This window comes from Abrus precatorius, unplaced genomic scaffold, assembly GCF_003935025.1.
Source record: "Abrus precatorius isolate BTA unplaced genomic scaffold, Abrus_2018 Scaffold8, whole genome shotgun sequence".
NCBI classification, from domain to species: domain Eukaryota; kingdom Viridiplantae; phylum Streptophyta; class Magnoliopsida; order Fabales; family Fabaceae; genus Abrus; species Abrus precatorius.
Window position 1 is genome coordinate 35,765,354 of NW_020874428.1, and position 26,938 is coordinate 35,792,291.

Sequence of the window (26,938 nt, forward strand, 5' to 3'; positions counted from 1 at the left end):
CTTGTATCAATACTTGTAAGTTAATAAAATTATGTATGTTGCAAAATGACCTGCAAATAGCCGTGTGAAACTGTCATGAGGATTAAATGACCGTCTAGTTCAAAGTAAATGAATCTTTTTGGAGAGACAATCCATTGCACAAATTGAGAAATTTGGAATAGTAGAAAACATGGAATAGAGACCATTACCAAAAGCTAAAACAAAGTGTATTAATAATTTACAGCTTGGTCCTTCATAATAGAGACAATATGAAGCCATAGTTACCATTGAGAAAGGCACATTAACAACCTGGCAAGTTTACAAAAAATCAAATTTCCATGTATGTATGTATCTCAAGAGACAAGTCATTCCATGTCTACTTCTTGATGAGGATTAATCATCAACACACAGCTGTTTATTTGAAGAAAAATATGCAATCAGCAAATCTTTCTATTGAAATGAATTGCATGACATACAAAGGAAAATGGTTTGTCTGCAAAAATGAGTCTTAACCCATGACTTGTCACAAATCAAAGAACTACGCTCAATCAGATGGAGGCAAAGGAAGGGTGTCCCCTTCAGCACCATACGAAGATCACATATAACCAAGATCACCTATTTCATGCTTTTACCATTAAAGGGGTGATGTAGAAGACAAGTCCCTGGCTAGTATACGTGGATGTCCTGGATGTTTTGTCAATTCTTCGCTACCTTGCAGAAGGGATGCCCTTTGTGGATTTGAAAGCATGAGTTGTTGCATGTCTTTTGAAAGCGCATTGAAAACTGCCTGAAGATCTCCTGTTAGTTTCTGACGCATTGCTGTAGAATTGACGCCACCATTTCCAGGTTGCTGCAGCTGATAATTGCATTTGACAGAGATTTAAAAGCACTGTGTATGTTTCATTTACAGCTAAAACAATACTATGTTTTAGTCAGCACAGTATGTAACGAATAATGATGATGTGAACTATGCTTGAGCCTAACTAATGGTACGCCTAATTTATTAAAATACAAAAAATAAGTTTCCTTATAGATAACATGGTGAAAATTTTCATCCCAAAGCATTTCCCCATTACCCAAAAGGCTCATGGTATCTGACATACTGTCTATTCGTTTAGGCAAAACTGAATGATTCACAAAAGCAAGCACTCTCCTGGATGAATAGTCGAAGATAAATAGGGCATATTTAGTTATCTTATATACTTTTGTGTTGAGTATCAGTCTTGCTATATTCAATTTGATCATTTGCCTTGTTGGATCCAAAACTACATTTTGTTAGGGTAAAAAAAGGGGGTTCGAGTCCAAAGAAAAAACCTGTGACATTACGTTAGATACTTAGTCATTCACAAATGCAACTGGTAAAAATTAATTAATCAAAAAATGTAGACACATCAGCTTATTTATGCGGGGCAAATACCAAAAGAAAGGCACAATCAATTAAAAGCATAACGGGAGGACCCTAGGAGGGTAGGTTAACTGTACTTCTCTAAGTAGAAGTCTCTCTATAACATTGAAGGAATCCACAATTTCCAACTCAGACATTTTAGACATAAGCCATCGAATATCAGTTTTTATTCTTGCATGCCTCCACAATCTTTCTTGTTTCTGTTCAGCTACAGCACGCCTCCTCTGAAACCAAGGCATGAAGTTGGGTCCATTCAGGAACCGCCTGATAAGAACATTCAAGTGACTTATGAAGAATATAAATCAAATAATGAAGTCCTAAAACTTTAGTGCAAGGTCTCACCATAAAAGACTATCATACAGAGAGGTAAGTGGCAAATGGTAGTACATGACAAACATTGCAAACAAAATTCATTACCTGTAGAAGTCAAGCCAATTAGACTTCATTCGCTTCAAAATGAACTTCCCAGGACCTCTGGCTGATAAACTTGCAAGAAATTCATCAGCATTAAATGGAGGTAAAGAAGGAGGATCTACATAGGGAGAAGATCCTTCCGATGGTGTTGTAGTCCTAAAATATGGACCAAATGGAGCCAAAAAATTAGTTGTTAGCTCTAAAAAATGCCGCCGTAATATCTCATTGTTGACAACTGACATTGACTCCTCAACTATTGGTGACACTCCGGCATCTAAAAGCCTATTTAAAATAGAGGTGTCAGGCTTAGTTGTGGCAGAATATGTAGTCCAAATGGCTTCCCTATGTTCTGTCATCAGACAAAGAGGGCCATCTCTCCGTAGCTTAATTGCACTCCATAAACTTGAAGGAGAAAATTTCTGTAGGGAAAGTTGTTGAAGCCCAAGACCTTCAGGTCTACTAGAAACTCTACCAGTAGAAGACCTGGTCGAAAGGGAAACCTTGTTTGAACTAGGAGGGGGGCTTCCAACTGAGACAATGTGAGGGATGTTACGTAGAGCCTTAAGGAAGAAAAGATTTGTCACCCCTAAAACCATTGGAGGGAAGGTTTCCCCTTCCCGAATTGAGTTCAAATGTGCAAACTCAGGATCATGGATAGTAAAATAAGGCCGAAAGTCAACACTGCAAAGTAATGGTGCAACCAAACTCACAAGGCTGGCAACAGCCTCACAACACTGGGGAGGGGTGGGTGCAATGATAAGAATGGGTTCACCAATGAGTAACAACTCCCATAACAACCAAAGCTGCAATAAAAGTCCACGGAAGGTGCCAAAAAGATCTGAATCATGAAAAAGGCCCTGCGGGATAAACTGATTATTAGGAAGAAAAGGAGCCACAGGAGAAGCAGATTCATCAAAAGATATTCCGTTTTCCATGAGCAAGCTGTGCGCAGGTGGCAAGTTCACCTTAAGTATTGCATTCCCAATAGGAAGATCCATTACCTTACCAGGAACAGGAGCGGGCCATGTTGAAACATAAGCAGCAATATGCTCCAGTGCTATCTTACCAATGTCAAAATATAAGGGACCTGCAATTTGTAATAAAGGTCTGAACACACTAGAATAAGGACTGTGGGACAACATGACCACAGACTTCTGTTCCCCTCCACGCTTTAGCCTCTCATCATGTCTTTGTCTATTAAAGACAAAGCCATACATGTATTTAGAAACATTATCACTTCTTGTACTGGATAATATTTTACTCACATTGTTTTTGTCTATGGACTTTGGAGAAAACTTCTGGTCAACTTCATTTATCTCAGAATGAGTGGCATTGCTGGTTTGAGATTTAAGGTGCCTACGAAATCGGAAAAAGAAGATACAATCATGAATGCTAGAGCGGTTTTGTTGACGGGAAACAGAATCTGGAAATGAACTATAAGCAATTTCAAGCTCCTCTTCATGTGTAAGACAGCCTGGTGGATAACACACTTCTACAAGCTGCCCTTGTTCGAGATCAAACCTTATAGCACAAATGGCAACAATCCATCTCTGTAAAGACTCCGGATCAAGACTGGGACTTACTTCTGTTTCAACTTTAAAGGAAGGAGACCGACTCATATCTGAGAAAAACACTAATAATATAAACTTTCATTGATCAAAATGCCATCAACAACACCTCTGGCAAGTGGCAACTATTTCCTGCTAAAAAACCTGCAGCATCTTCATTGATCAAAGAAGTTCAATTCAACTTTCATGCATGAAATATTCCTTTTTCTTCTCTCTTCCACATTACAGAAAACTCAGAAACCTAACAAAGAAACACAAAAAAACACAGCGCATTAATTTGCTAATATGATTCTATTTTGGGAAGAATTAACAACAAACTAATATGAGGTGTACTACAATGAATAGCAGAAACTCAGAAAGAAAGATAGCAATTAGCAACTAGACTTGCAAGCCTTTCTCTGGAACAGTATTAAGAAAGGAAGTTCAGATCAGTTCAAACATCAGTGCTTAACTACTAGTCTTACTTTGGTTAAGAACCAAACAAAATTTCAGAACAAAAGCTTATGCAAGATCCCGAATTTCAAACAGTTCCCTTAATGCATTTTCTCAGCAACCAAATCTAGGAACTAAAATAACGGTGTGTAAGTTACAATTTCAACTTCAACAAGATATATCAAATGGGTACCTGAACATAGGAGTATGGAACCCAGACACAGTTCCTGGCACGAACCCATATGGATCGGCAACAGCAGAAAACCAAAGTGACTGAAAACAGTGTAATCTTCCAGAAAATTAAACAAAGTTAGGAGCTTTAGGCCTTGGTCCCAATAACTGTGGCTCCAAATCCAACAACTTTCTGTGCACAGTGTAATAGGTATCCGAATCTATGAACTATAAACAGAGACAAATGAGTTACATTACAGAAAGGAGATATTGTTAAGTAACAAATTTTCAATTCTTATTTGGGAAAGGAAACGAGTAAATAGTTCGAAATATCAACAAATTGTGTACATATTTGAAAGTACTGCATTCTGCAGTAGGTACCTTCTTGTCTAATTATCTGATTTTAACATTAAACTATGAACGTCCTATATAGATTGTCCTTATATCTTTTATAAAATTCATATTAAATTATTTCTTACATTAGTTAATTTTTCTTAAAATATCTTTAATAAATATAAATTAATTAAATAAATAAAAATAAAATAATATTATATTTTTAATAATTTTAAGGATACTTGTTAAAATAATATAAATTACTGGTAAATTCAATGTCATTAACAAAATTAATTATTTTATAATTTTTGTCAAATAATTAAAAGGATATGTAGAATTATAAACAATAATTTTATTAACATCAACAGATTTTCAGCAAATATAGATGGAAGATTTTTGTGAGCAAAAAGTATTTATTATATTAAAAATAAAAAAAAAATATTTTTTTGTGTTTATAATTAATTTTAAGGATTAAAGTTTATAAAATCATAAATTATATTATTTTGTGTAGTTGAGAGATTTGTCATAGAAATATTTAATAAAACGAACTATTAGGGATATAAAAAATCATATGAGTTTAATTTTAGGGTTGTTAGGATATAAATTTTTATATTGTTGAGTAAATTTTTATTCAGTTTTTTCTTAATATTTCACTATCTAATATTTAAATAGTTAACATTTAAAAATTTTACATTGAAAATAAATTAAAATTAAACTTGTACTTAAATTATATTGTTATATTTACTAATTTTAAAAATTATACTTATTTTTTAAAAGAAATAAATGTGTCATATATCATATTTACTTAAGTTTAATATAAATATATCCAAATCAATTTCTTCTTTAAGAAATAATTATGATCAAATTTTATCATTTCATAATATTTTATTCATTTTGGGGGTGTATAGTGTAATTTTTTTGCTACATTAAAAAATATCAATATTATTGAAAATTAATTATGAGCTCTAAATAATTAATTTTAAAAATTGAAAAAATAAATTCAGTTTTTAAATATTCTTATTGTTAGATTGACTTCATTGAAATTTAATTCTCACAATTTAGTTTATATATAACTTTAGTCTTCTTAATTTTAGTTGTTTGTATTTAATCTCTTTAGTTTTTATTGTTCAATTAAGTTTTTTATTCCAAAATTTCATCCAATAATTAATAAAAATATAACAACCATGTAATATATAATCATTTTATACAAAATTACAAAGAAAAATTAACGACTTTTTTTTTAATTTATATAAATCAATAAAATGTCACATCTTTACTTTTTTTTATTAATTATTAAATAAAATTTTAGACTGAAAATTTAACTTGAAGAATTAAGAGGACTAAATATAATCAATTAAAATTAAAAAGACAAAATTCACATATAAATTTAAGTCTTAAAAACAAAATTACAGATTTAAAAAAAATATATCTTTTCTTCTGAAGTTATAAAGCTAACAATATAAGTACAAAACTAATCATTGAGAGAGAGAGAGAGAGAGAGAGTAGTTTGTGAATTTTAAAGTAAAAATCAACTCGGTTTCATTTTAAAACTAGAAAAAATCTAATTAGCTCAAAAGAAATATTAAAAAACAAATTATATGTAATTCAAACAATAAAAACCAAAAATACAATTTGTTTTATATCTTTCAAACATTTTCAAATATCCATTTCTCCCAAAAAATAATTGATAAAAGTAATTAAAATCTTTATCCCCTTACTTTAGTCTATGTATAATTCTAATCTTTTTAAATTTTATTTATTCAAGATATAAAATATTTCACATCAAATCTCAGTTAACAAATAACAGGAATGTAATATTATTGATATATATATTTTAAAGCAAAAACCTTAGATTGAACAATTAAAAACTAAAGACCAATTGTAAGAAATTAAATTAAACTGACTAAAATTGCGCATAAAAAATATAAAAATTAAAAGTGCAATTAAGCAAAGGAAGAAAAAGGAAAAAAAATTGATGGCTAGCTTTTACACGCTCGATTGACCAAGGAAATGAAGAGAGTATAGAATTCAACACTAATCGCACTCATCATTGGAGCCTGTAAAAAGCTAGTATTTATATACAAATTACACAAGGAAGTAAAAGCAAAGCAAAACAGATAAAATTCAAAATCCAGAGTATCATGTGGATGCTCTATTCTTCCTATCTTTTGATGTGTATTGGAATTGGGCAGTCAACAAGATGCTTTTAAATTAATGTCAATGCCAAAACTGTACTAGGTACTCACTCTGTTAACATTTTCTCACATTTTCTTGTCCCTTTTTTCTATGGTCTTAAAAAAGTTGGCCAAGTTAACACCTAAACATCAAACACAGGCAAGCGCTCAGCAATAGAGTCCCGGCAAATGGGGCACCTCTTACACTTCTCTGAGCATATGCTGCAGTTCATGAAAATCAAGCATTAGGCCAAACTATTTTGAAAAGGAAAAATAAAAGCACAAGGCCAAACTATGAATGTAATGCATGAAGTTGTCTCATTGAACATCATTTATTTCACATTACCTGCAAAGGACACGATGCCTGCATGGGAGCAATACAACGTTAATCTCTTCCTCAAAACAAATTCTGCATAATACTTTCTCCTGATACAAGATAAAAAAATTAAATTTTGGCCAAATGAAGCTTGATAATGAATCCAAATTAAGCAATGATGCAATATTCAGAAACTTCACTTTAATTGGGCGAATGAGTTACAACCCATACCATTGATGATTGTTGTCACAATACGAAAATAATGTGCAAGCCCAGCTATCATTTTAGCGTGACTAACATTACTGCATAGCTGCTCTACTTTTATAATACAGCAAAGACAGTATATTGAATATTATGATCACAACCTATTATATTTCCACTATAGTCATTACACTAACAGACTGTGATTTGCAACATCAAAACAGAAGCATGTGATGTATAAAACAAGACTTGGTTTTGGTGACTGATCATTAAAATTTACTCCAAAAGACTTCAAACATAAAGAATATTCTAACCGAATGATTCCCCATTGACCATGCAAATTGCATATTACATAGACCCTTGCCATTATGGATGACTTCTTAACACATCATATATAAGAAACTTTGAAAAATACACAGCGCAAGCACATGAATAAATATAGTACACATAAAAGTTAGAAGTTTTACATTTTGAAGTCTTTCATACTCCTGTTGGCTGTATTTTGTAATTTCAGTTTGTTCACCAAGAGCGGCCTGGAGTCTCCAAACCTGACATTAGAAATTTTTGAGCATGCTAATGAAGGAAATCAGAGTTATTGACTTACTGAAAAATTTTGTTGCTGATATTGAACAGATGAATGTAAGGAAATAAAACCTATGCAGATTTTTCATCCATACGACACAAGGCAATATCTATCTACATGCCTATAGATGAATATACACCCACATAAATTGTGTATATATAACAACTGTCATCACCTCCTCAGCAAGATCCTTTTTAGGCATTTTCTTAACAATGTCAGGAGGATAACCACAGAACGTATTATACCTGTGGAGTGGGAAGACAAGTGTAAAAAGATCATTAGAAGCAACTACTAGGTGAATATATAACAATAAAGTTGAAAATATCTTCATGCATCTCGTATCATAAGAAGGGGCAAAAAGGATATCTTCATATAGTACTTGTATTTGTCATAGTCAAACAAGTTCTAGTTTCAAACATAAAAATGAAAGGAAACCTACTATTTGGTCCTAAAGATAAAACATCTGCACAATTTGCTTCCCCAATGTTAAATTGTGTCATTTGAATACTTAATCTTTTCAATTCATCTCAATTTGGTCCTTCCATAAGCGTTCCACACATCCTAAATATGTATGGCAGGACTTAAAAAAGATGAAATAAAACAAAATGAATATCTTTAATGGATCAAATTGGAAGATGTGTCTTTTGCAGACCAAAATGATACATTCCTGAAAATTAAACATTCACAAGCAAGCAAGATGAATTGACTAGCCACATTGCAGGTGATATGGATGAGGAACATATCAGTTACATTCTATGACAATGCACACCATGTTGTAATAAAATGAAATAATGCTTACCCAGATGCTCCCTCATGGTACAACCGTGCCTGTTCTTCTCGACTTCCTTCGTCAATTGACCACCAACCTAATAATCTGATTCCACGAATTGTCAGATATAGTTGCAGCACAATACATGCATATGGTAATTCAACAAGATCAACAATCTGAACTTTTCCCTAATAATAATAGCAATAAAAGAACATTCATTACCTAGAACCATGGCGCAAGAATCCCAAGCAATCATGAGCTCTTGAAGAAAATCTAAAATATATTCCTCCACCAGCTCCACTTCGTACCAGAAGCACAAGTTTCTCAACTAATTTAGATGCAGATAACAGTATACCAGCTCCATGCAGTAGGAAAATGGGAGAGAAAAGAACTGGAAGAGGTATATATACAGCACAAGCAGGTGTACCCTGAAATGCACGACAGCTCAGATCTCCAAAAACAATATTCCAAAGGCTGGCCAACCACACAATTCAGTATCACATACCTCTAGATGCATAACAAGCAGAACCTGGAATACGATAATTGGGACTTTCATGAAATGACCTCCTATGTCTTGCAGGCTACACATTCTCCCCTGACGTTGATTTTCCTCTGAAGAAACCACCAAACCACTGTTCCAGTCAAGATATCTAATCGTAGTTGAAGATGAACTACTGGCTTCTCTTGAAGTTCTATGAATGACTGGATTGGACCACTTTGTACATACAAGGAAAGCAAAGCACTCGGCAATACTGCAGAACAATAGGTCATAAAAGCCTTATATTAAAATTTCAAACATTCAAACAAAGACAGGTAATTTTCAAAATACTTTTTTTTAGCACTTAAGACAAAGGAACGTACACGAAGTTAATAAATAAGTCCCACCAGCCCAGAGCACCTACATCACCTGTATTAGACAAGAAAAAAAAAGCCATAATCTCATGCATATAAAAGCAAGAATAAAAAAAATGTATTAGTTGTCACTTAGTCGTTATCCAAAGTTCCAAAAGGGTCAAATTTCGTGCATGACATGGACTCCATATTTGCATTTTTAAATAAAAAAAAGTTGTCTTGATACTGTAGAAACATCCAGTCCAGTGCATGACATGGACTCCATATTTCCATAAATTAAAATTGAAAATAAAATGTATTCATGACAAATAATAATTTATAAGGTATATTTCAATATTCTGTGCAAAATATAGATAAATCATGAGGAATTGACCATTTTAGAACACACTGTTTGTGGCTTTGTGCCACTCAACATCTAATAACATGGGGGGGTAAATAAACTAGACACTGCTTCAATGCTGAGTAATCACACCTACTTCACTCCAGCTCACTAAATGGGCACTTCATTTGAAAGAAACCACATTTTTTCATGAACCATAGTCAAGGAAAAATGAAATTTGGAATTTATTCATTCTCTTTTTTTCTTTTCCTTATCTCACCTTTTCAACAGCAATATAAGACAATATTCCAAAAGAATCATAAGATCACAACTATGTACCATGAGATTAAAAAATAATAACAGAATTTATAAAGAATAAATGAGAAAAAAAAATCAACCTTTAGAAGAAAAAGCGTTACCGCTCAGTTTGAGGAGTGTGAAGACTGTAGCAGCAATGAAGAACACCATAGAAATTGCAACCCAAAAGTGCTACAAACAACAAAATAAAAAACACTTTTAGTGTAATCAAGCTTTAGCAATTTGAAGTTATAATAGTTCAATACAAAAGGAGGCAACTCAAGATTATACTGGAAAAAACATTACAAAAATCACAAAATTTTGAATAGACTCAAGCACCAATTGCAATCAGAATATTTCCTAGTACAAGTATTCCTTATTTGATGCAAGTCACAATCAGAGAATATTGCACATTGAATTTGGCATGACAAAGATATCCTTAAATGTAAACTAAAACATAGCAAAGCCCTTTTGTTGAACAACTTTATAATACCGAAAGTACGATACCCGCAACAATTTATAACACTAAACTTCAAATATAATTTTTTTTTTAAAAAAGGCAATAGCAAATTCTCCACAGCACAATAAAATATCATGTACTAATTTAGAAGAAAAGCAATAGGGGTTAATTGGAGAAGGAATTGACACTAAATTCACCATAAGTTCACTCTTCTGACAATAATTTGAAAAGCCCCAACCACAGCTCTTTCACGTTGTTTCCTGAGTCCTGATGCAATTTTACTGTAATATCTATGCTTAGAATAGAAATTCTCTAGAGTCTAGCCATTTTCCCCATACAAATTAAATCATTACATTATCAAAGATGAAAGTGTTGTAGACTTTAGCACCACAAACTAACATTCCTTTGATTTTCTTGTACGTTTTTATTAGTTATATTATTAAAGAACACAACAAAGACTGAAAAATAAACTGATATTTAGGAAAAGGAAAATTTGCACCCTATGTCTGTCACTTCTACAAAGTATTGATATAAATCCTTACAGGAAGAGTTTCCCATATTGCCTCATCACTCATGTTTTCTTCATCGCCTGGCATTAGAGCCCTACACATCCTGCACATAAAACATAGTTGGTTACAAATGACATAAATAATTGATGAGTATGAACCCAAACCAACGATTTATGCCAAAGGGTCCACATTCATCTCTATGAAACAAAGCATACCATAACAAACCCAATTATGCACATCAATTATTAAGATTTGAGAAAAAGCAGGGAAATAGAGAAAGAAAAAGATGATAAAGAGATTCACTGAAGTATCTAGTCTAGCAGGTGTATAGAATTCAAAAAATTACTCATGTAACCATTGATTTGCCTAACATAAGAGAGAAACAAACAAAAAATATAAGGTTTATGGAAGCTATCATAAAATATGTTACCTGAAATTGTCAATGAGAATAATGATTTCAAATGTTAGTAAGGGAAGAAAGACAATCTTTAGATCTACTGCTGCAGAGCCACGAACTGTGCAGGAACAAATGCATTAGTATAATTGGAGATCTTGCACCAATGTCATTATTACAGAAATTTAAGTCTTCTATTGCGACAACAGTCTTTCATTTACAGACACAAGGATATTGCAAAATGCTCACAATTCTATATTAGGAATTTGTGAGCATTGAACAAACTACTTAATATTTCTTTAGAAATACTCCCTGCACAGATAACTGAATACATATTGAAAGCATAAAAATAATTGGAAATTCCTAGTTATGTAAAGATGAAAGCATACCATCTAAACTCTCAAGATATATACAAAGGAGCAATTCAAATGCAATAAGCAATGGCATTGCAACGACGGCATGGCATGGTGCCCACTGTAACAACATAGAAATTCAGTACTGTATTAACTCATCATAACATTGTCAGGGGAAAAAACACTATAATATTAATTTATAAAAGAAGGAGAAAACAAGGAGCCAATAACCTTGTTTTGTGTTTTTATCCATGATAGCCAAAGAACAATACGTAAAGCCATGGTTTTGAAGTCAAATGGCCCAACACTCAACAACTAAACTAAAACTTAAAATAGAAACTCTCTCAAATTTCAGTTAAGAATGGCAATGGCATACATTTCGATTACGAGGAGCAGATGGCGCAGGTAATGAAAACCTTCCTCGAGCCACAATGCCATGGAACATCCAAAGAGGTAAAAATATTATCCTGTATATTAAAGCTGAAGTCAGTCATTAACAGTTACCATCAACTCAGAACCTAATATACATCACACCTTCGCATCCATCTTAAGAATCATAAAATTTCGTTATAAACAATTTTTAGACAACACCATCAACCCCACCATATCAGGACACTATCACAATTTATTCATTTATTTACTTTTTTGCTAAAGAGTTTTTCTAAAGGACTTATACCAAACTAACATCATAATTTGTTATATTCTTGATCTTCCCCTACACTTAAGGGCATTGAGAATAGTGGATCATGTAGCTTTTTAAATAATTTCAGGAATTGCACTGCAATTATTTTAATTGAATCCCACAATAAATTCCAGATACTATTGACTTTTAGAGGCAGAACATCACACAATGACATGAAGCCACTTTACAATTCACCACCTACAGAGTATCTCTAACCACTCAAATATTAACCTAAAAATGGGGCCTACTTTGATCTGTCATGTAGTCATTTAGGAAGCTTTTTAACTCGCAGACATTATTCCAATTGAAGCAAAAGTTTGCACACTCTTTGACTATCTTGGTCTAACAAGCATTATTCCACAATAATAAAGTGTACTTATTTTCACTATAGGCCATAATTTTAGTCAAAGATCATCTTCACCCCATCCTCCATTTTCCACATTCCCACATTTTGTCAGCTCAATCAAGCAGACTCTTCCTTGTATGAACATAATTTATATAGCAGAAAACATAACTCATAGCTGAATCAAATTTCACCAGCCACATAGCCTACACCAAAATATGAATGAAGAAAGGAAGCAAACTAAACAACCCCCAAGTTAAGCCTCTGAGGTGAGAATCGTATTATTTATTACCAAAACGGGTTCTGCAACGCCTTATTAATAGCATAACTGTTGTGATTGTGAACATTTTTAATACTTAAAATCCCTCACATCACAGAACTCCCGTGTGAAACAACCACCTGCATTTTCGTTTTGTACTCTGCACATGTTCCCAGAAACAAAAAAAAAAACTTTTTTCATCAATCAATTCACATTAGCATAGCACCCATATATTCTTAACCATGCCAAATTAGGGTGGATAAGAGTTATCAGAAAGAAAAACCAGAACCCAGTAATGATCATCACACTCATGCTCTTGAGTAATTTTCCCATACAACAACATAAGTAGGATTAATCATTGCATGTGGGCCCAACCCTCTTCTCTTTCTCAAGAACACACTCATTCGGGTAACTCCATCAACAACCCCTCATCCCCAAAGGAAAATAATAACAAACCCCACAACACATGAGAACAAAGAAATCCAAATTGGGTATTGAATTAAAGTAAAAAATTGGAACAAATAAAAAAAAAGGGGGTGAAGAAAAACTAACCACCAAGAACATGAGATATGATGATCGAGCTTGAGAACGAGGAAGAGAGTGAAGCATAAGAGAAAGGTGTGTGCAGCGAGAGCTTGCGCTGACTTCAACACCCTGCGCCAGCTCATCTTCCCAAAGCACTTTCCTTTATGATATTTAGAGCACACAGAAACCAAATCCTAAAACCCCAAAACAAGAAAAAGCCAAACCAAACCGAAGCAAAGCGAATTTATACACCAAAGCCACTTGCTCTGCACAACAATCCAAAAACAAAGCCCTAAGATTTTGAGGAATTTTCTGAGTCACACGATAAGGGTGGTAGCAGTGACACAGTCTAGTAGTAGTAGATTGAATTTCTACGTTGGGAGATGAAAAACCGAGGCTCCTCTTCTGTTACAGTGTGCGCCATAGGAACGAGGAAAACAAAGATTCATGTTTTGTTGAATAAGATCATAAATAACATATTTTTCTTAAATGTCTGTTTGTTTTAATTTATTTATTATTTATTTGGGTACACACTTCGGAGTTCAGTTAATCTTTTTTGGCCTTCAATATTGCTGTGAAGTCAACTAGCTACATCAATTACTTTTTTATTATAAATTTGTATAAATAATTATAGTATTTTATTTATCTTTTTTTATTGTTAAGAAGAATTTAAATATTAAATATTGTCATTATAGTTATGATTGCGATGAGGAATGAATATAAAACTAAACGCACTCACTCTCTCTCTTCACTGTTTTGAGTTGCTGGTTTTGCTTTTCCGGAAATTTTGAAGAACAAATCGCCTTTTCTTTCGTGTATTTGGTGGCTGGTAGTTTATTTAAAATTATGAAATATTTTGAAAATGTGTGTTTAAATTAATTTAAATGATGAATTTTCTGTGATGGTGAAAATGAAAAGTGATCTGAATCCGCACGCACACGCTAAGCAAAGCATATAAGCTCTGGTTTTGAATTCTCTTTATTTTTTTATTTCATGTACGAATCGTTTTATTTATTTTGATTAATAACTATAAAGTTGGCTCATGTCGTACGAGAATGCCACATCAACCGTGTAACTCTGCTTTTAAAAAAATCACATCAACGCCTCTTAAATTGTACTTTTTTAGCATTCAATTGTTTATTGGGTTTTAGAATTATGTTTAATATTACATAATAATTAGATAGCTATCAACAAATAAAAGAAAATATTTTTTAAATAATTATTGTATATATAATAAAGTTATTTAAAACATTAATTTTTGTAAAATTTTATTTCCACTTAAACTTTATAACCCACTACAAATAATATGTATCAAAATAATAAAACTTAAATAATTAGAAATATATTAGGTATTATAATTTATGTATAAATATAAATATTTAAAAATTGAAAGTTTATATGATATAATAAAAATTTATGAAAATTTTTAAAATTATATTAGATAACAAATAAATTAAATAAAAAATTTATCTTTTAAATTTAAAATAAAATAATTACAACAAGAGAGATTTGTTATTACTGAATAAATTTAATTTAAAAAGATACATGTAAACATGTAACAAGTTATAAAAAATAGTAATTTAATAAATATTTCACTTAAATTATAATATTTTTATTTATAACATAAAAAATAATTACGTTATTTAGGGTATGACATCTCAATAACTTTCATACAGTAATTTATTATGGCCAACTTAAAAAAATAATATTCCATATAAATAAATATGTATTCTTTTATGAAATAATGAAAGTAAAAAAATCGAAAAGAAGGATACAGTTTTTTTAGTATGAATAAATACGACGAAATGGTGCATAAATGATTTGCCTTTTATAATTTATAATAAAAAATATTTTTTTAAAATAAAACACGACCATGTTTGTATTCATTCCATGTTTTGTGTGAATTTTTTTGCACCATTTAACACTGCAGAATATAAGACTTGTATCCTATACGAATATAATGAGATAATAAGGATAAGTTGTTATTTTATAGAAATCCAATCAATATTTATAATGATTTCAGATGATAAAAATGAGTTAATTAAATTGATATTTCTACAGATTGATATAGCGTCATTTTATTTCAGAACATTTTTACAAGTATAAAATAATTATATATTTTTTGAATAAATTACATTATAATCTTTCAAAAAAAAAATATTTAAACTCACCCTTATAATATTTTTAAAAAAAGTGACTTCGTTAGGTAACTAGATTATATATTTAAAAAAGTTATAATAGCGTTATTTTGTAACATGATGTTTGAAGAGAATAAAAATTGGTTTTTAATACCAAACAGAGTATGCTGAAAATGATAGTTAGTACAAAACAATTAAGGGATAATTATAATTTAGAGGAATTGTAGTCAATAATTCTGAAATAAAATGATAGCATCAACGTGTGTTTGTTCACTGAGGAGACACGTGTGATATGTTTATGTGGTTAAAATAAAGACATGTATATGATTTGTCAAAGATCTTGTTGGTCCAAGTAACTTTTAGAATTTAGACCTACTAAAGCCATTTCCCAATTTTGTATGTAATCTTTAAAAGGCATAAATTTTAATGTTTTTTTTTAATTAAACCGTGATGAAATAGTTATAACGAATGAGATAATTATTATATTCAAATTTTACCATGGTTATTTATATATCAATAATAAATTTTTATTTTAAAAGTTAAATTAATCTGTGGGTCTTACCTCTGTTAAACAAGTTTTTTTCTTTAAAAGTTTGTATAAGTCACTGAATTTTCAAATTATTTTTTAATTGAGTCTTTGACCACATTTTTATTAAAATTCTGTTAAGTATAAACATAATATTGATTTCAAAATTATTTGTAAAATTACCAAATAGCATATAATTCTTAAGTTATTTAAAATTTTTAATTAAGTTGCTATATTTAATAAAATCTTAAGAAAGATATCTAAACAAAAATAATTTTAAACTTTAAAGGTCTTATTTATGAACTTTTAAAATATAATATTTTATGTAAATATCTAAATAACTAAAAAACCTACACATTAATATAACCTAATTTTAAATTATGAAGAGGCCTCACTGATGGGTGTGGGGTGTGTGTATAAAGCCTATAATAAGACAGAGACAATCAAATGAAAGTGGGGGAAGGATTAAGATATTGGGGAAAGACACGTGCCACAGCATTTGTTGGGATTCAACCCATCAACTCGTAGATATTTCACAAATTTCTTTTGAAAAATGTCTCAGAACATGGCGCGGCAATTTTTTTATTTTTAATAGTAAGATGTGTTTTATTTGGTAAAAATAAAGAATTATATAATATTATAAAATACTTATTTTATGTTTTATTTTAATAATAGTTAGGAGACAAATAAAGTATAGGATGAAAATATAAATTTTTATTATTTATTGAACTAAAAAAGCATTTACATTACTTTAACTGTGCAATATCATCGAATATATGAATCAACGATAAGGATTCTTCTATCTTAATAGGTGATCCTAAATTCGAGCTTTTATAAATATTAAATATTCAAAAAAATAAAATTTGTCACTCATAATAATGTTATTCAATTCAAATGAGATAGAGGATGTGTAAATTAAAAAAAAGAATAGTGTGATAGTTAAAATAATTATTAACGAATTAATAATTTTAATAATTAATGACAACTAAATAATCAAATTCTTTTATTATTATAATTTCTTTTAACTTTTTAAAAATATAGCACAACACAAAAAAAATATTGTTATAGAAATTGTTATTTGGGTAAAAAATTGGCCTCAACTTATTATAGGAAGTTGGATAGTGGCGGGAACCGGACATGTGTATTTTTGAAAATTACATAAAAATGCCGTTAAATATTTAACGATTGATATCTAATAAGTTATTTTATTATAAAACTATTTTTAATGAGTGGAACATTTTAAAAAAAATAGAAAGGATCCTAATCTGTATACGAGGATTTGAACCCAATTGCTAAGAGTCTATCCGTTTTATCTTTTCTTCGCTATTGTTATTAACTTATTGATTTACTTTGGTGAGAAGTGCCTAGAGAAGCCAAACTCCCTCTTTTGACTGATTTTGTCATGCAGTGGACTGAGGCTGACTGTTAAACTATTTGACAGTTCATTAGTGGCAAAGTTTGATTGGTTTAGCACCATAAACAAAGTACCCAAATGATTGTAGCGTCTGATGAAGTTATGGAGTCCGAGAATTATTGTTCTTGAAAATTAATAAGTCGCAATCTCCCATCCCTTACACAATTATATGGGGCAAGTAGCATAAGCATGACAAGGGACTAACGATTCGAGTTTGGATTTGGATAAGAAGCACTTACAAGCTAATGACCAATAAGTATTCACCACGTCCAAGCCCCGTGACAAAAAAGTAAGATATCTTAGCAAGAACAAGACAAATACGAGCTCAGAAGATGTTTCTGATTGGCCTTTACCTTACACAACACCTTATAACCTTTTTTATTATCGATCAAGTTGTGATCCTCGCACCATTCATGTTAATATCTTGTTCGGTTACTACATTTCTTTTATTGTTTTGCGTCTAAAATCAATTCAATATCTTTTGACATGAATTAGATTTTTTTTTTTGGTGGGGGGGTTAGAGAACAGATATTTTTATTTCCGGTTGGACTTGCACAAGCTGCATTCATCTTTCATCTTATTTCCAGCTGAATTGTTCCCTTATTCAATCATAAGATGACATGCTCTCTGCCTTTCTTAACCGTAAAACTAAATAGATTAATGGTAAGTTTCCGTACTTGGGGACAAATATGGAAAAATGCTTTGATAATCTTATCAATAACTGTTGTTAAATATATTATCCATAGACTCACAGGAAGCATGCCCATGTGGTCTTCAACGTTTTTTCCAAATAACAAAAAAAAGCAAGCTAGATTACAATATACATCTCATTTCTGGCAATGATGCTATGCAAGAAACTTAAATTTTCCCTACAATCTACGTAGAAGCGCAAAAAACACCGTGTCACTGTTCTGTTTACCATTGTCAGCAAGCTAATCAAAATTCACATGCTTGGGTACCGACTACCTTTTTTTTTTTTTCTTTTCAAAACTACAACAATTTTTGCAACCAGTGACAGCTTTCTGCATCCTTCTCCAAAGAATCTCTTAACTTCCTTACTTCTTGCAAAGCTTGCGTTTTATCCATGGTTTCTAGTGGCAAATCAGAAAATGCTTTAAGAAATTGGCGAGCCCTTGCAGCCCCCTGTGACATGTCAACAGGTTCAGATACTCTCTTACGTTTAGAGCCCACCTGCCAATTATAACTACAAAATTTTAATGATTCACTCCAAGGATGCAAGTTTCTTTAAAATAACGAGAATTACATTAAAATTTTATTTACTATAATTTTGCATTAGAAAAGCATAAATTTACCCAAGCCAATATTGAAGATATTATCTGACATTCTTTTTTTCAAATTCAGACAAGTCAGACAAGGGTCTCCAACATGTAAACAATATAATAATGAAACAGTTAAAGAAAATACAAGAGAAGTAGCCCAGCAAACAGAGAGGAATATGTGAGACAGTGATATCCTTTGCATCTTACAAGGGTTGAGTACGTGTGCAAGCGACAGGCTCCCTCTATGGTATATTAGCACGAAATCAGTTTTATATAGAAGTTTCTTCCTATGCTGAATAAAGTAAGAATTTAACAAAGACATTTCCAATTAGAACCAGCTACTTGAACCACCATAATTAAAGTAAAAATCAAGGTTCCCATTCCTTGTATGCCAGCAAAAAGCCCAAACAACTACTAAACTTAGAAATTTAAGAGAAATCTGCAAAACTTAGGAAGGATTGGAATCAAACCAAAATAAGCTATTGCAATTCAGGAAGCTCTTTCACGAATGTGTATAACCAATAGCTGAATAAAGATAAACAAATAGAAAGCAAAGAGACAATAATATTTTACATTACAGCTTCAAACCAGGAAAAACAATTCCAGTCCTAAAACAACAGGCTACTTACCAAGACTAAAATTTTGATTAATTTTCGCATCTGTTTATTCTGTGAAATAGTATGTAAATTTTATACCATATAATTGAGCCACAAAAAAAGGCTACAAGTTATACCTCCTTTGCGGCATCAGTTAAGGATATTGCAGGAGAAAAATCTTCCAATTCTGCTGCCTTTTCTCTGGCAAGGGCAACAACACTTTCAGGGAAGTTTGCAAACTCAGCAACATGAATACCAAAACTCTGATCACAAGCTCCAGGTTCAACCTAAAAGTAGACACATGAAAAAGAATGAGTTGATGCAAATGCATATTGTTATTTGATTACAATACTGCAGTTTCTGAAATTGTTAGTGTCATTTAACAAATTTTAAATTGCAAGAATATAACTTAATATACTAAATTATATTTAAACAAAAGACCAAGAGTAAATTTATATACTAGTTATTAAAAAATATATATTTATATATGCATATACATGTAAAAAAATTAAGGATAATTTTATTATTTTCAATGTAGTCCCTGCAGGGTAAGGAGTATGACCCATGTCCCCATCTCCAAATCTATTTCAGGAGATTTTGAGCCTCCATTTCTGTTCCCGCAAAAAAAAAAAAAAAAAAAAACAAATTTAGAACCTTAAATGAGGCATTTTGTGCATCAATCCCCAACCAACAAGGATATTTACCATTCTTATTTGTTTTTGGTTTTTTATAAAGAAAAACACTTGAAATTTAAAAAAGATGATAGTATTGTAAATAGAATTAATGCGGTAAATTTGCAGCACATTAAGACCAGCAATAATTGGTAAAATAGGTGGTCATTAAAACCAGCAAATTCTCAGCATAGGATATCTGGACATTTAAAGCCAGCAAAGCCTATCTGATTGTACAGTATGAATTTGTTATAACCGTCATTCTCTCTTATTTAGTATGCTCAACTGTAGAATAAAGGTATATATGGAATTTTAGCTACTTTTTAATGCAAAATATCGGCTTGTCATATATAGGACAGAATATTAGCTAGTACCAAACCAGTATTTATACAAGAATTCTCCAGTAGAACATACAGTTCTGCCTACACATTTCTAAACATGACAAGTATAGATAAGTTTTTCAAAAAGAAAAGAAAAAATTCCAAAGAAAAAAAAAACAGTTTTAGTTCTTTTCTAAGAAGCTAGAAAGAGCAACTTCTGTGGGGAGAAAAACTCCAAAAAAGGATACATCATAAAAGTGTTTTTTTCCTCTGAAACTTATCCAAATACATCCATAGTTCCCTGAGTAACACACTTCATAAAGCCAATAGAATAAAGGCATGGTAATATATAAAAAGAATGCTAGGACTGCATTTACCTTGTATAGCATAGTTAGCTTGCGAGTTGTTTCATCAATATGTGCACTAACATGATAGTTTGCCACACCAACAATTTCCTTTTGTGAATCATTGCTTACATTTTCAAGGGCTAACGCAGTCAGTTCATGAAAGTGGGTAGCAAACAAAGTAGGTGCTTTGATTACTTGAACAATGTGCTCACAAATGGCCCAAGCCAGACCTGCATATCACATAAAAAACTTTTATAATGCACTGAAACATTTACACTAAAGCCTTTTAATCAATGGCCTATGTTAAACCCACTGTTTCAAAACCATGGGTTCATTAGGATATGTTGACACCAATATAAAACACACCACATCACTTAATAATTTTTTGCAAAATTTAATTTTCATCAATCCAACCATTAAATTACAAGCAGCCACCAAGTTCACTTTGCATGTCAAAGTTCAGAAAAATTGTATATCAATACACTTCTATTGATATGGTTAATTTTTATTCCATATATTTTACAAGGATATATCAATGTGTAAATAGGTTTCATATCAATATGAAAGTTAAAGGATATTTTATGTGATAGGAGCTTTGAATCCAATAGTAGATTATGTGAGAAGGACATCATATAAAAAGTTATGCATGGCGATCATGACCAGATGGTCCAATTATATATAGTAACAAGTGACAACAGACAGAAAAAAGTAATAGAAATTTTATGAAATCTAAATTTTAGCATTTAGATAGAAGAAGGGGTAACAATTTTTTTTAATTTCTCTTTTCAGTTTAAAGTCAGCAACTTAAACAGTTCCCAAGACCCAATTTTAGGTAGAAGCCATTGTATTGGTCATTCAAGAAGCACAAAGTGAGAGACTTAGTGTTGTCCACAAATATATTCTGACAATTACAATTCAGATTTAAGAGATTGCAACACCAACACATTAAAGGAGGTCTTTAAGCATGAAACAAACCAAATCCATCATAAGTTGATGTCCCACGTCCCAACTCATCAATGATTATCAAGGACTTGTCAGTAGCTCCTTTTAATATTGATGCAGTTTCAAGCATTTCTTGCATAAATGTGGAAACTCCACGAAGCTGGGGAAATTGAAAAAAAAATCCTCAGAAATCCTCAAAGAAGGATATAACACTACAAGTATACCTACAGATTTAATAACCAGCATAGAAAAATAACTTGCAATTACAGTTTTCACAGAACAGCCTCAAAAGAGAATAGAATACCATTCCAGATGGGCATTATAATAAGTGATGATTTTTGGCATTTGGTAATACCATTACAATCACCTTAACAATTCTGACCACTTTCAAGAAACTACCACTCCCAGTCTCCCAGTCTCCCAATCCCATTAATGTTGTTATTTATTTTAATAAGAGAAAATTAATTAAAGTGATATAAGAAGAAGAAATCCCAATTTTATGCATTTCAAAACAGATAGCTAATCCAAACAGTCATGTACAAAAATCATTCTATAAGCCGTTTTATGTTGAGTAAAAAGTCTCAGACAGAGCTATTAACAAGGGAAAACAGTACTAATGGGCAAAGATGGCATAGGTCTATAGGACTCACTTGGCAGTCACCTGCACCAACACGGGCGAAAATACAATCACGAACAGATATGCTGGCTTTGTCACAAGGAACAAAGGAACCAATTTGAGCCATCAAAATATTCACACCCACCTACATATAGAAAAGACTTATTTGTAAACCAATCTCCAACCTCGGGTATCAAGGATGGTGGCACACAAATTGTACAAGGACTAAAAAGTCTATACAAAGAAAACTCAAGAACGCACAAAAATTTATGGTCATAGAGAAGATAAGCACCTGCCGGATGAATGTTGATTTCCCACCCATGTTAGGCCCTGTTATTATTTGAAACCAACTTTTTCCTCTAATCTGGTTTGTTATAAAAAGCATAATAAAAGTCACAATTCGTCTGAATTTAAAAGAAGCCACTTATTACTTTACAGGGATCTCATGAATACTTACAAGCTTACAATCATTTGGTATAAAATTCACCCAGTCTTGTGCCTCTACACAAGGGTGTCTGCAGCCCTCTAAAATAATATCTCCTTCATCCTATTAAAAGCCAAGATGACAATGTTCAATGCTATTCACAAAAAGAGCTCCCGAACCAAAACAGGTGGAAAACCAAAAGGGAGGAAAAAGAAAGAAGAAAATGATGCAGTTATTCTTAAAATAGAAAATAACCATTAGCAAAGTACCAATGGAGTGATGTCAGGCCTTGTGTAGGGAGTAGGACAACTAGAAGCCAAATCAGCAAAGCTAAGTAATACATCCAATTCAGAAATTAATTCAGCTAAAGATTCAAATACCTGCAGAAGGAAAATTCTAAAATTTAGAGCAGAAGAAACAACCAAAAGACATAACAATTGTATGTTTGAATTACCTTATAATTGAAAGCTTACTGAAGGAGTTTTTGAAAAAACAAAAAGAATTTTTCTGCTCACCTCAGAGAAAGTTGTTGCTGTTTGAATTACTTTACCAACTAACTGTTTTTGACAATTTTTGTACTCCTCAACAATTTGTTGATATTGGTCCCCCAATTTTTTGAGCTTTGTGTTGGTAAATTTCACTCCATCTTTACGGGTTTCCAGTACAATAAACTGGGTGTTGAGCTTCTTCCTTATTTTTGGCTCTTCCTTCTTTGTGATTCTGAAAACATGACCAAATTGTGTGCCCTTGTCTAACTTTAATGCCTTATCTATGGACAGATCAAGATCATTGGCAGTTTGTCTATGCAAGTTTTGTATTTGGCTCTCTAGTAGTTCTTGCTGCTCCTTTAGTTTAGTTAGTGTAGAGTCATAGCTTGGAGAAATCATGTATTCCCCGTTCTCTAGTTGATCAAGGTCAACAGACACTTCTACAAGCCCAGTGAATTTGTTGAGGCGATCAGCGTCAGTCCAATATTCAAGAGGTTCCAAAAACCTACTCTTCATCATTGTGGAAAACTGTCCATCATATCTTTCCAAAGCACTTTTAATGTAAGGAAGTCGAATACTTGACTGCACTCAAAAGACAGCATTTGAATTAAGAAGCTGTATCATTAGCCAAATACAGAAAGTTCAATCTAATTATCATGGTTAATGTGCATGTAATGTCTGTAATTAAAAAAATTACCAAAAAAAAGAAAAGAAAAGATAATCAAAATCCTAATGATTCTTTATCCCAATTCCCAATATACTTTTTCTAAGGCAATAAAAAAATATTTAATTACAAAATTGAAGCAGCTAAAGAAAAAGGGTAAGGAACAATTTTACAGGTTTCAGAGGTGAATCACAAAGCAGGTACAGATGCCATTGTAAGATAGCCATAGCAAAGGTAAAATTATACACCTTCTATCAAAACATAACAGTAAATGCAGATAAAACTCTACCTGATAAAGTTTAACAATATGTTGCAGACCACCTCTTCCCTTTTGAAGACTATGCATCAATCGCTCAATGTCTGATATTCTTTTTAGATGCTGCCTCAGATCTTGGCGAAGCACAGTGTCCTCTAAAAATGCTTGTACTACATCCAGCCTTGCATTAATCTCTTTTACATCTAATAATGGCTGCTTTAGCCAGTTGTGCAATAACCGTTTTCCCATTCCAGCTGTACAGGTCCTATTCATGAGACCAAACAAACTGAAATTTTTGTTTGCATCGGTTTTGCTTTCCAGGACATTAAGTGCTCTCATGGCTGCAGAATCTAACCTCATGTAGTTGTCAAGATTGTATGTACGAAGAGTATAATTTTCATAATTGCTTTCATCTGCAAGTAACTCTGCATAAGATAGTAATGCCCCCAAAGCACCAGGTGCAAATTCAAATCCAGACACTAAATCTCGAACTGGTTCAATTGAACCTTTAATAAGTCTGCCCAGATCCTGTACCAGGTCCCTGGTTTTAAATTCAGATTTCTTTCTTTCAGTTATCATCACACCACATTTAGTGAACACATCACACAACATTCTATTTTCAACAGATCTACCAGACTCCATGGGCAAAAGGCACTCTTTGCAACCAAGTGCAACCAATGCTGACTCCACATTTGTGAAGTGACTGTCATCAAGGAATTCAGCCATCCCAAGTACTCTTTTAGATATATCAACAAATCCTAACCCGACAGTGCACCTACTTTCACGGGAGTTAAGTGACAATGCAACAACAACTGGAGAATCTTGCATTTCACTGTTAGCAAACAGAACATCTTCAAAACTGCCAATATTACCAGGTGTTCCACTTTTGACCAGTCTCCAATTAGAACCACTTCCTTCATATAGCTCAAGAGTATGGTCTGTTTTCTCCAAAAGTATATCACGTGCAATTGTTTCAAACATGTTCCTACTGACACTTACACTGGAAAGAGAGTTTGATCCACCACCCAGTTGTCGCAGAGCAGTAGTAGTGCGGTAGTAAGTCTTGGCAATGAAAGTTGCATTCTCACCGTGGGCTGTATAATAATCCTGAATAATTTAAAAAGGACCACTAACCCAATTATGATTATTATATCGTATAATCCATAAAAAGGAGGAAATAAAAAGAATTTCAATCACACAATATAAAGAAAAACCAATTTAACAAAAAGCCACTCGGATAATTTATAACAAAGGTTGTAGAAACTCTTCAAAAGAGGAAAAGAAGTACAGCAAAACTGATTTGTAGACCAGAAAAATTTGACAATAGCTTTTCTAGAAGTAGTACTTTCAAGGTTAAAAAAAGATTTAACCATTGTATTAAAACAACTTAAAACAATATCTAAAACAAGCTATCTTTTAATTGTGGGAAGTCTTATACAGTAATTAACAATATTACACAAACCTTAAAAAATCTAGGACCTCATCCTATCCAAATTATCTCAAAAAAATACAAATTTAAGATCTCTTCTCATAAATACTACTGAGGTCAAAGAAGTCTCTTTATATACATTTATTATTCTTCTGGAAATCCATTAAAGAAAAATAACTGAAGACAGAAAGGATTAAGACATTTCAGAGGTTAAAAGTGCCTCAAACACAAAAAGGGCCCACCTGTGTAGAAATTGTACTATTTGGCATCTATTGAACAAAGTAATTAAAAACATAATAAAGAAAAAAGGGAATATCAGCCATAAACTTACTCGACGATCAAATAATCGAATGGCCCTTGGGTCCTGTAACACAAACATGCAAATAAACAGAATGAATGGGAAAGGAATAATACCAATTTGCAACTGGTGTCAAGACCATTAAACCAGTGCAAGTAAAGGGATAAAAAATGGATTGTTTACATTCACAGAAGTATGTCATTTCGTTATTGCATTGGTTTTAAGTAACAAAAATAGTTAAACAAGTCCATTACACATAAAATAAGGGTTGAAAACTAGTAATAACAAGTCTTCACTACTACATATATAAGTTGGGGAAGGATTGACGCAGTTTAAATTTTCATACACTTGCTTAATAACTTCATCTAGAAACATATTTTGATGGATCTAAACAAATTACAACTAAATATCATGCCGCTGCTTCAGGACTAAATTTAGAAAATTTAAGCAGCAATAAGTATACAATGAAGTGGTTGATATAATTAAGCTCCTTTGAGAAGTATAATATAAATTTAATTTGTACACACCTTAATAGAGTAAGAAAGACTAGATCAGGCTAAAGTGGAATTTTATGAACATATTGGAGGAAAGATTCACACTTTAGCTGTAAAAAAATGGAGTATTCATATAATGCTAAGAACATCATCCCAACAAAGCCAAGCACAATGCCGAGAGACACGATGGAACAATACGAGAAAGGAAAAATACTTACATCGGATAGGGTTTTGAAAAATGATAGAAACCCTTGCGCTTGCTTAGCATCTAGCAACAGTTATAAAGGAAAACAACGAAAACCGTTAGCAAACTTGAACCAATCGCCAAGAATAGAAAATGATTATAAAAAAAAAAAAATAGTAATCAATTTTTTTTAGAGGGGAAAAAATAAAATCGTGAATGATAGGGTACCTAATTTGAGCTCAGGGAGTTTAGAAGTGAGGTCGTCCAAATTTTCACCCATTGCTGCAAATAGGGTTCTACAGCAAAACTGAGTCTGTGAAGTGCGTATGAACTGTGAGAACGTGTGTGTGTGTGTGTGTGTGTGTATAAGAAGTGAGAACGGTGAAATGAAAGCGTTTCTGTGGTGTTGGTGGCGGGAAATACTGGCGGGCTTTTCTGAGGCCTTTTGCTGAAGCTGAAGCCCGTTGGTTTTCTTCTGGGTAACTGCTATTTGAACCAGGCCCGATCCAGAGA

At 32.1% G+C, this 26,938-nt stretch overlaps 3 protein-coding genes across 14 annotated transcripts; all 3 read right to left on the bottom strand.

Moving 5' to 3' along the window:
- Positions 1-162: 162 nt before the first annotated feature.
- LOC113846174 (protein DENND6A-like) lies at positions 163-4,380 on the bottom strand. 3 transcript variants are annotated; one of them, XM_027474149.1, is made up of 5 exons: positions 4,351-4,380; positions 3,992-4,087; positions 1,802-3,607; positions 1,462-1,648; positions 163-835 (listed from the first exon to the last, which is right to left on the bottom strand). In XM_027474149.1, the coding sequence occupies exons 3-5, from the start codon at positions 3,415-3,417 to the stop codon at positions 614-616; spliced, it is 2,025 nt and encodes a 674-aa protein (XP_027329950.1). In that variant the 5' UTR covers positions 3,418-3,607; positions 3,992-4,087; positions 4,351-4,380; the 3' UTR covers positions 163-613. The 3 variants fall into 3 exon arrangements, with proteins under 3 accessions (XP_027329950.1, XP_027329949.1, XP_027329951.1); XM_027474150.1 differs by lacking the exon at positions 4,351-4,380 and having other exon boundaries at positions 498-835; positions 1,802-3,034; positions 3,095-3,607; positions 3,992-4,306; XM_027474148.1 differs by lacking the exon at positions 4,351-4,380 and having other exon boundaries at positions 3,992-4,344.
- A 1,899-nt stretch (positions 4,381-6,279) lies between these two features.
- LOC113845928 lies at positions 6,280-13,829 on the bottom strand. Of its 9 annotated transcripts, XM_027473641.1 has the most exons (15): positions 13,366-13,797; positions 11,906-11,996; positions 11,566-11,650; positions 11,213-11,297; positions 10,816-10,885; positions 9,936-10,005; positions 9,207-9,252; positions 9,059-9,097; positions 8,851-8,977; positions 8,568-8,773; positions 8,376-8,450; positions 7,752-7,821; positions 7,461-7,541; positions 6,823-6,902; positions 6,336-6,698 (listed from the first exon to the last, which is right to left on the bottom strand). In XM_027473641.1, the coding sequence occupies exons 1-15, from the start codon at positions 13,479-13,481 to the stop codon at positions 6,620-6,622; spliced, it is 1,320 nt and encodes a 439-aa protein (XP_027329442.1). In that variant the 5' UTR covers positions 13,482-13,797; the 3' UTR covers positions 6,336-6,619. The 9 variants fall into 9 exon arrangements, 8 of the variants coding, with proteins under 8 accessions (XP_027329437.1, XP_027329440.1, XP_027329443.1 ...); XM_027473636.1 differs by having other exon boundaries at positions 6,280-6,698; positions 8,851-9,097; positions 9,915-10,005; XM_027473639.1 differs by having other exon boundaries at positions 6,327-6,698; positions 6,823-6,840; positions 8,851-9,097; positions 9,915-10,005.
- LOC113845926 (DNA mismatch repair protein MSH2) lies at positions 11,450-26,938 on the bottom strand. Of its 2 annotated transcripts, XR_003501597.1 has the most exons (14): positions 26,654-26,882; positions 26,460-26,509; positions 25,781-25,813; positions 24,054-25,127; positions 23,128-23,682; positions 22,882-22,992; positions 22,646-22,735; positions 22,481-22,552; positions 22,223-22,333; positions 21,606-21,732; positions 20,661-20,860; positions 19,430-19,579; positions 18,336-18,607; positions 11,450-11,460 (listed from the first exon to the last, which is right to left on the bottom strand). XR_003501597.1 is itself a non-coding variant. In XM_027473635.1 (13 exons), exons 1-13 carry the CDS (start codon positions 26,703-26,705, stop codon positions 18,407-18,409), a joined length of 2,826 nt encoding a protein of 941 aa, XP_027329436.1. In that variant the 5' UTR covers positions 26,706-26,938; the 3' UTR covers positions 18,097-18,406. The 2 variants fall into 2 exon arrangements, 1 of the variants encoding a protein (XP_027329436.1); XM_027473635.1 differs by lacking the exon at positions 11,450-11,460 and having other exon boundaries at positions 18,097-18,607; positions 26,654-26,938.

Excerpts from the sequence above, each read along its gene's own strand:
- LOC113845928 (XM_027473636.1), bottom strand. The coding sequence starts at position 13,481 with ATGAGCTGGCGCAGGGTGTTGAAGTCAGCGCAAGCTCTCGCTGCACAC. Across the intron at positions 8,774-8,850 it reads TGCTTGTTATGCATCTAGAG|GGTACACCTGCTTGTGCTGT; the intron begins GTATGTGATACT and ends CGTGCATTTCAG. Across the intron at positions 7,822-8,375 it reads TACCATGAGGGAGCATCTGG|GTATAATACGTTCTGTGGTT; the intron begins GTAAGCATTATT and ends CCCACTCCACAG.
- LOC113845926 (XM_027473635.1), bottom strand. The coding sequence starts at position 26,705 with ATGGGTGAAAATTTGGACGACCTCACTTCTAAACTCCCTGAGCTCAAA. Across the intron at positions 22,993-23,127 it reads CAGCAACAACTTTCTCTGAG|GTATTTGAATCTTTAGCTGA; the intron begins GTGAGCAGAAAA and ends TTCCTTCTGCAG. Across the intron at positions 20,861-21,605 it reads ATCAACTTATGATGGATTTG|GTCTGGCTTGGGCCATTTGT; the intron begins GTTTGTTTCATG and ends TGTGATATGCAG.
- LOC113846174 (XM_027474149.1), bottom strand. The coding sequence starts at position 3,417 with ATGAGTCGGTCTCCTTCCTTTAAAGTTGAAACAGAAGTAAGTCCCAGT. Across the intron at positions 1,649-1,801 it reads AATTGGCTTGACTTCTACAG|GCGGTTCCTGAATGGACCCA; the intron begins GTAATGAATTTT and ends TGTTCTTATCAG. Across the intron at positions 836-1,461 it reads AGAGACTTCTACTTAGAGAA|CTGCAGCAACCTGGAAATGG; the intron begins GTACAGTTAACC and ends TGCAATTATCAG.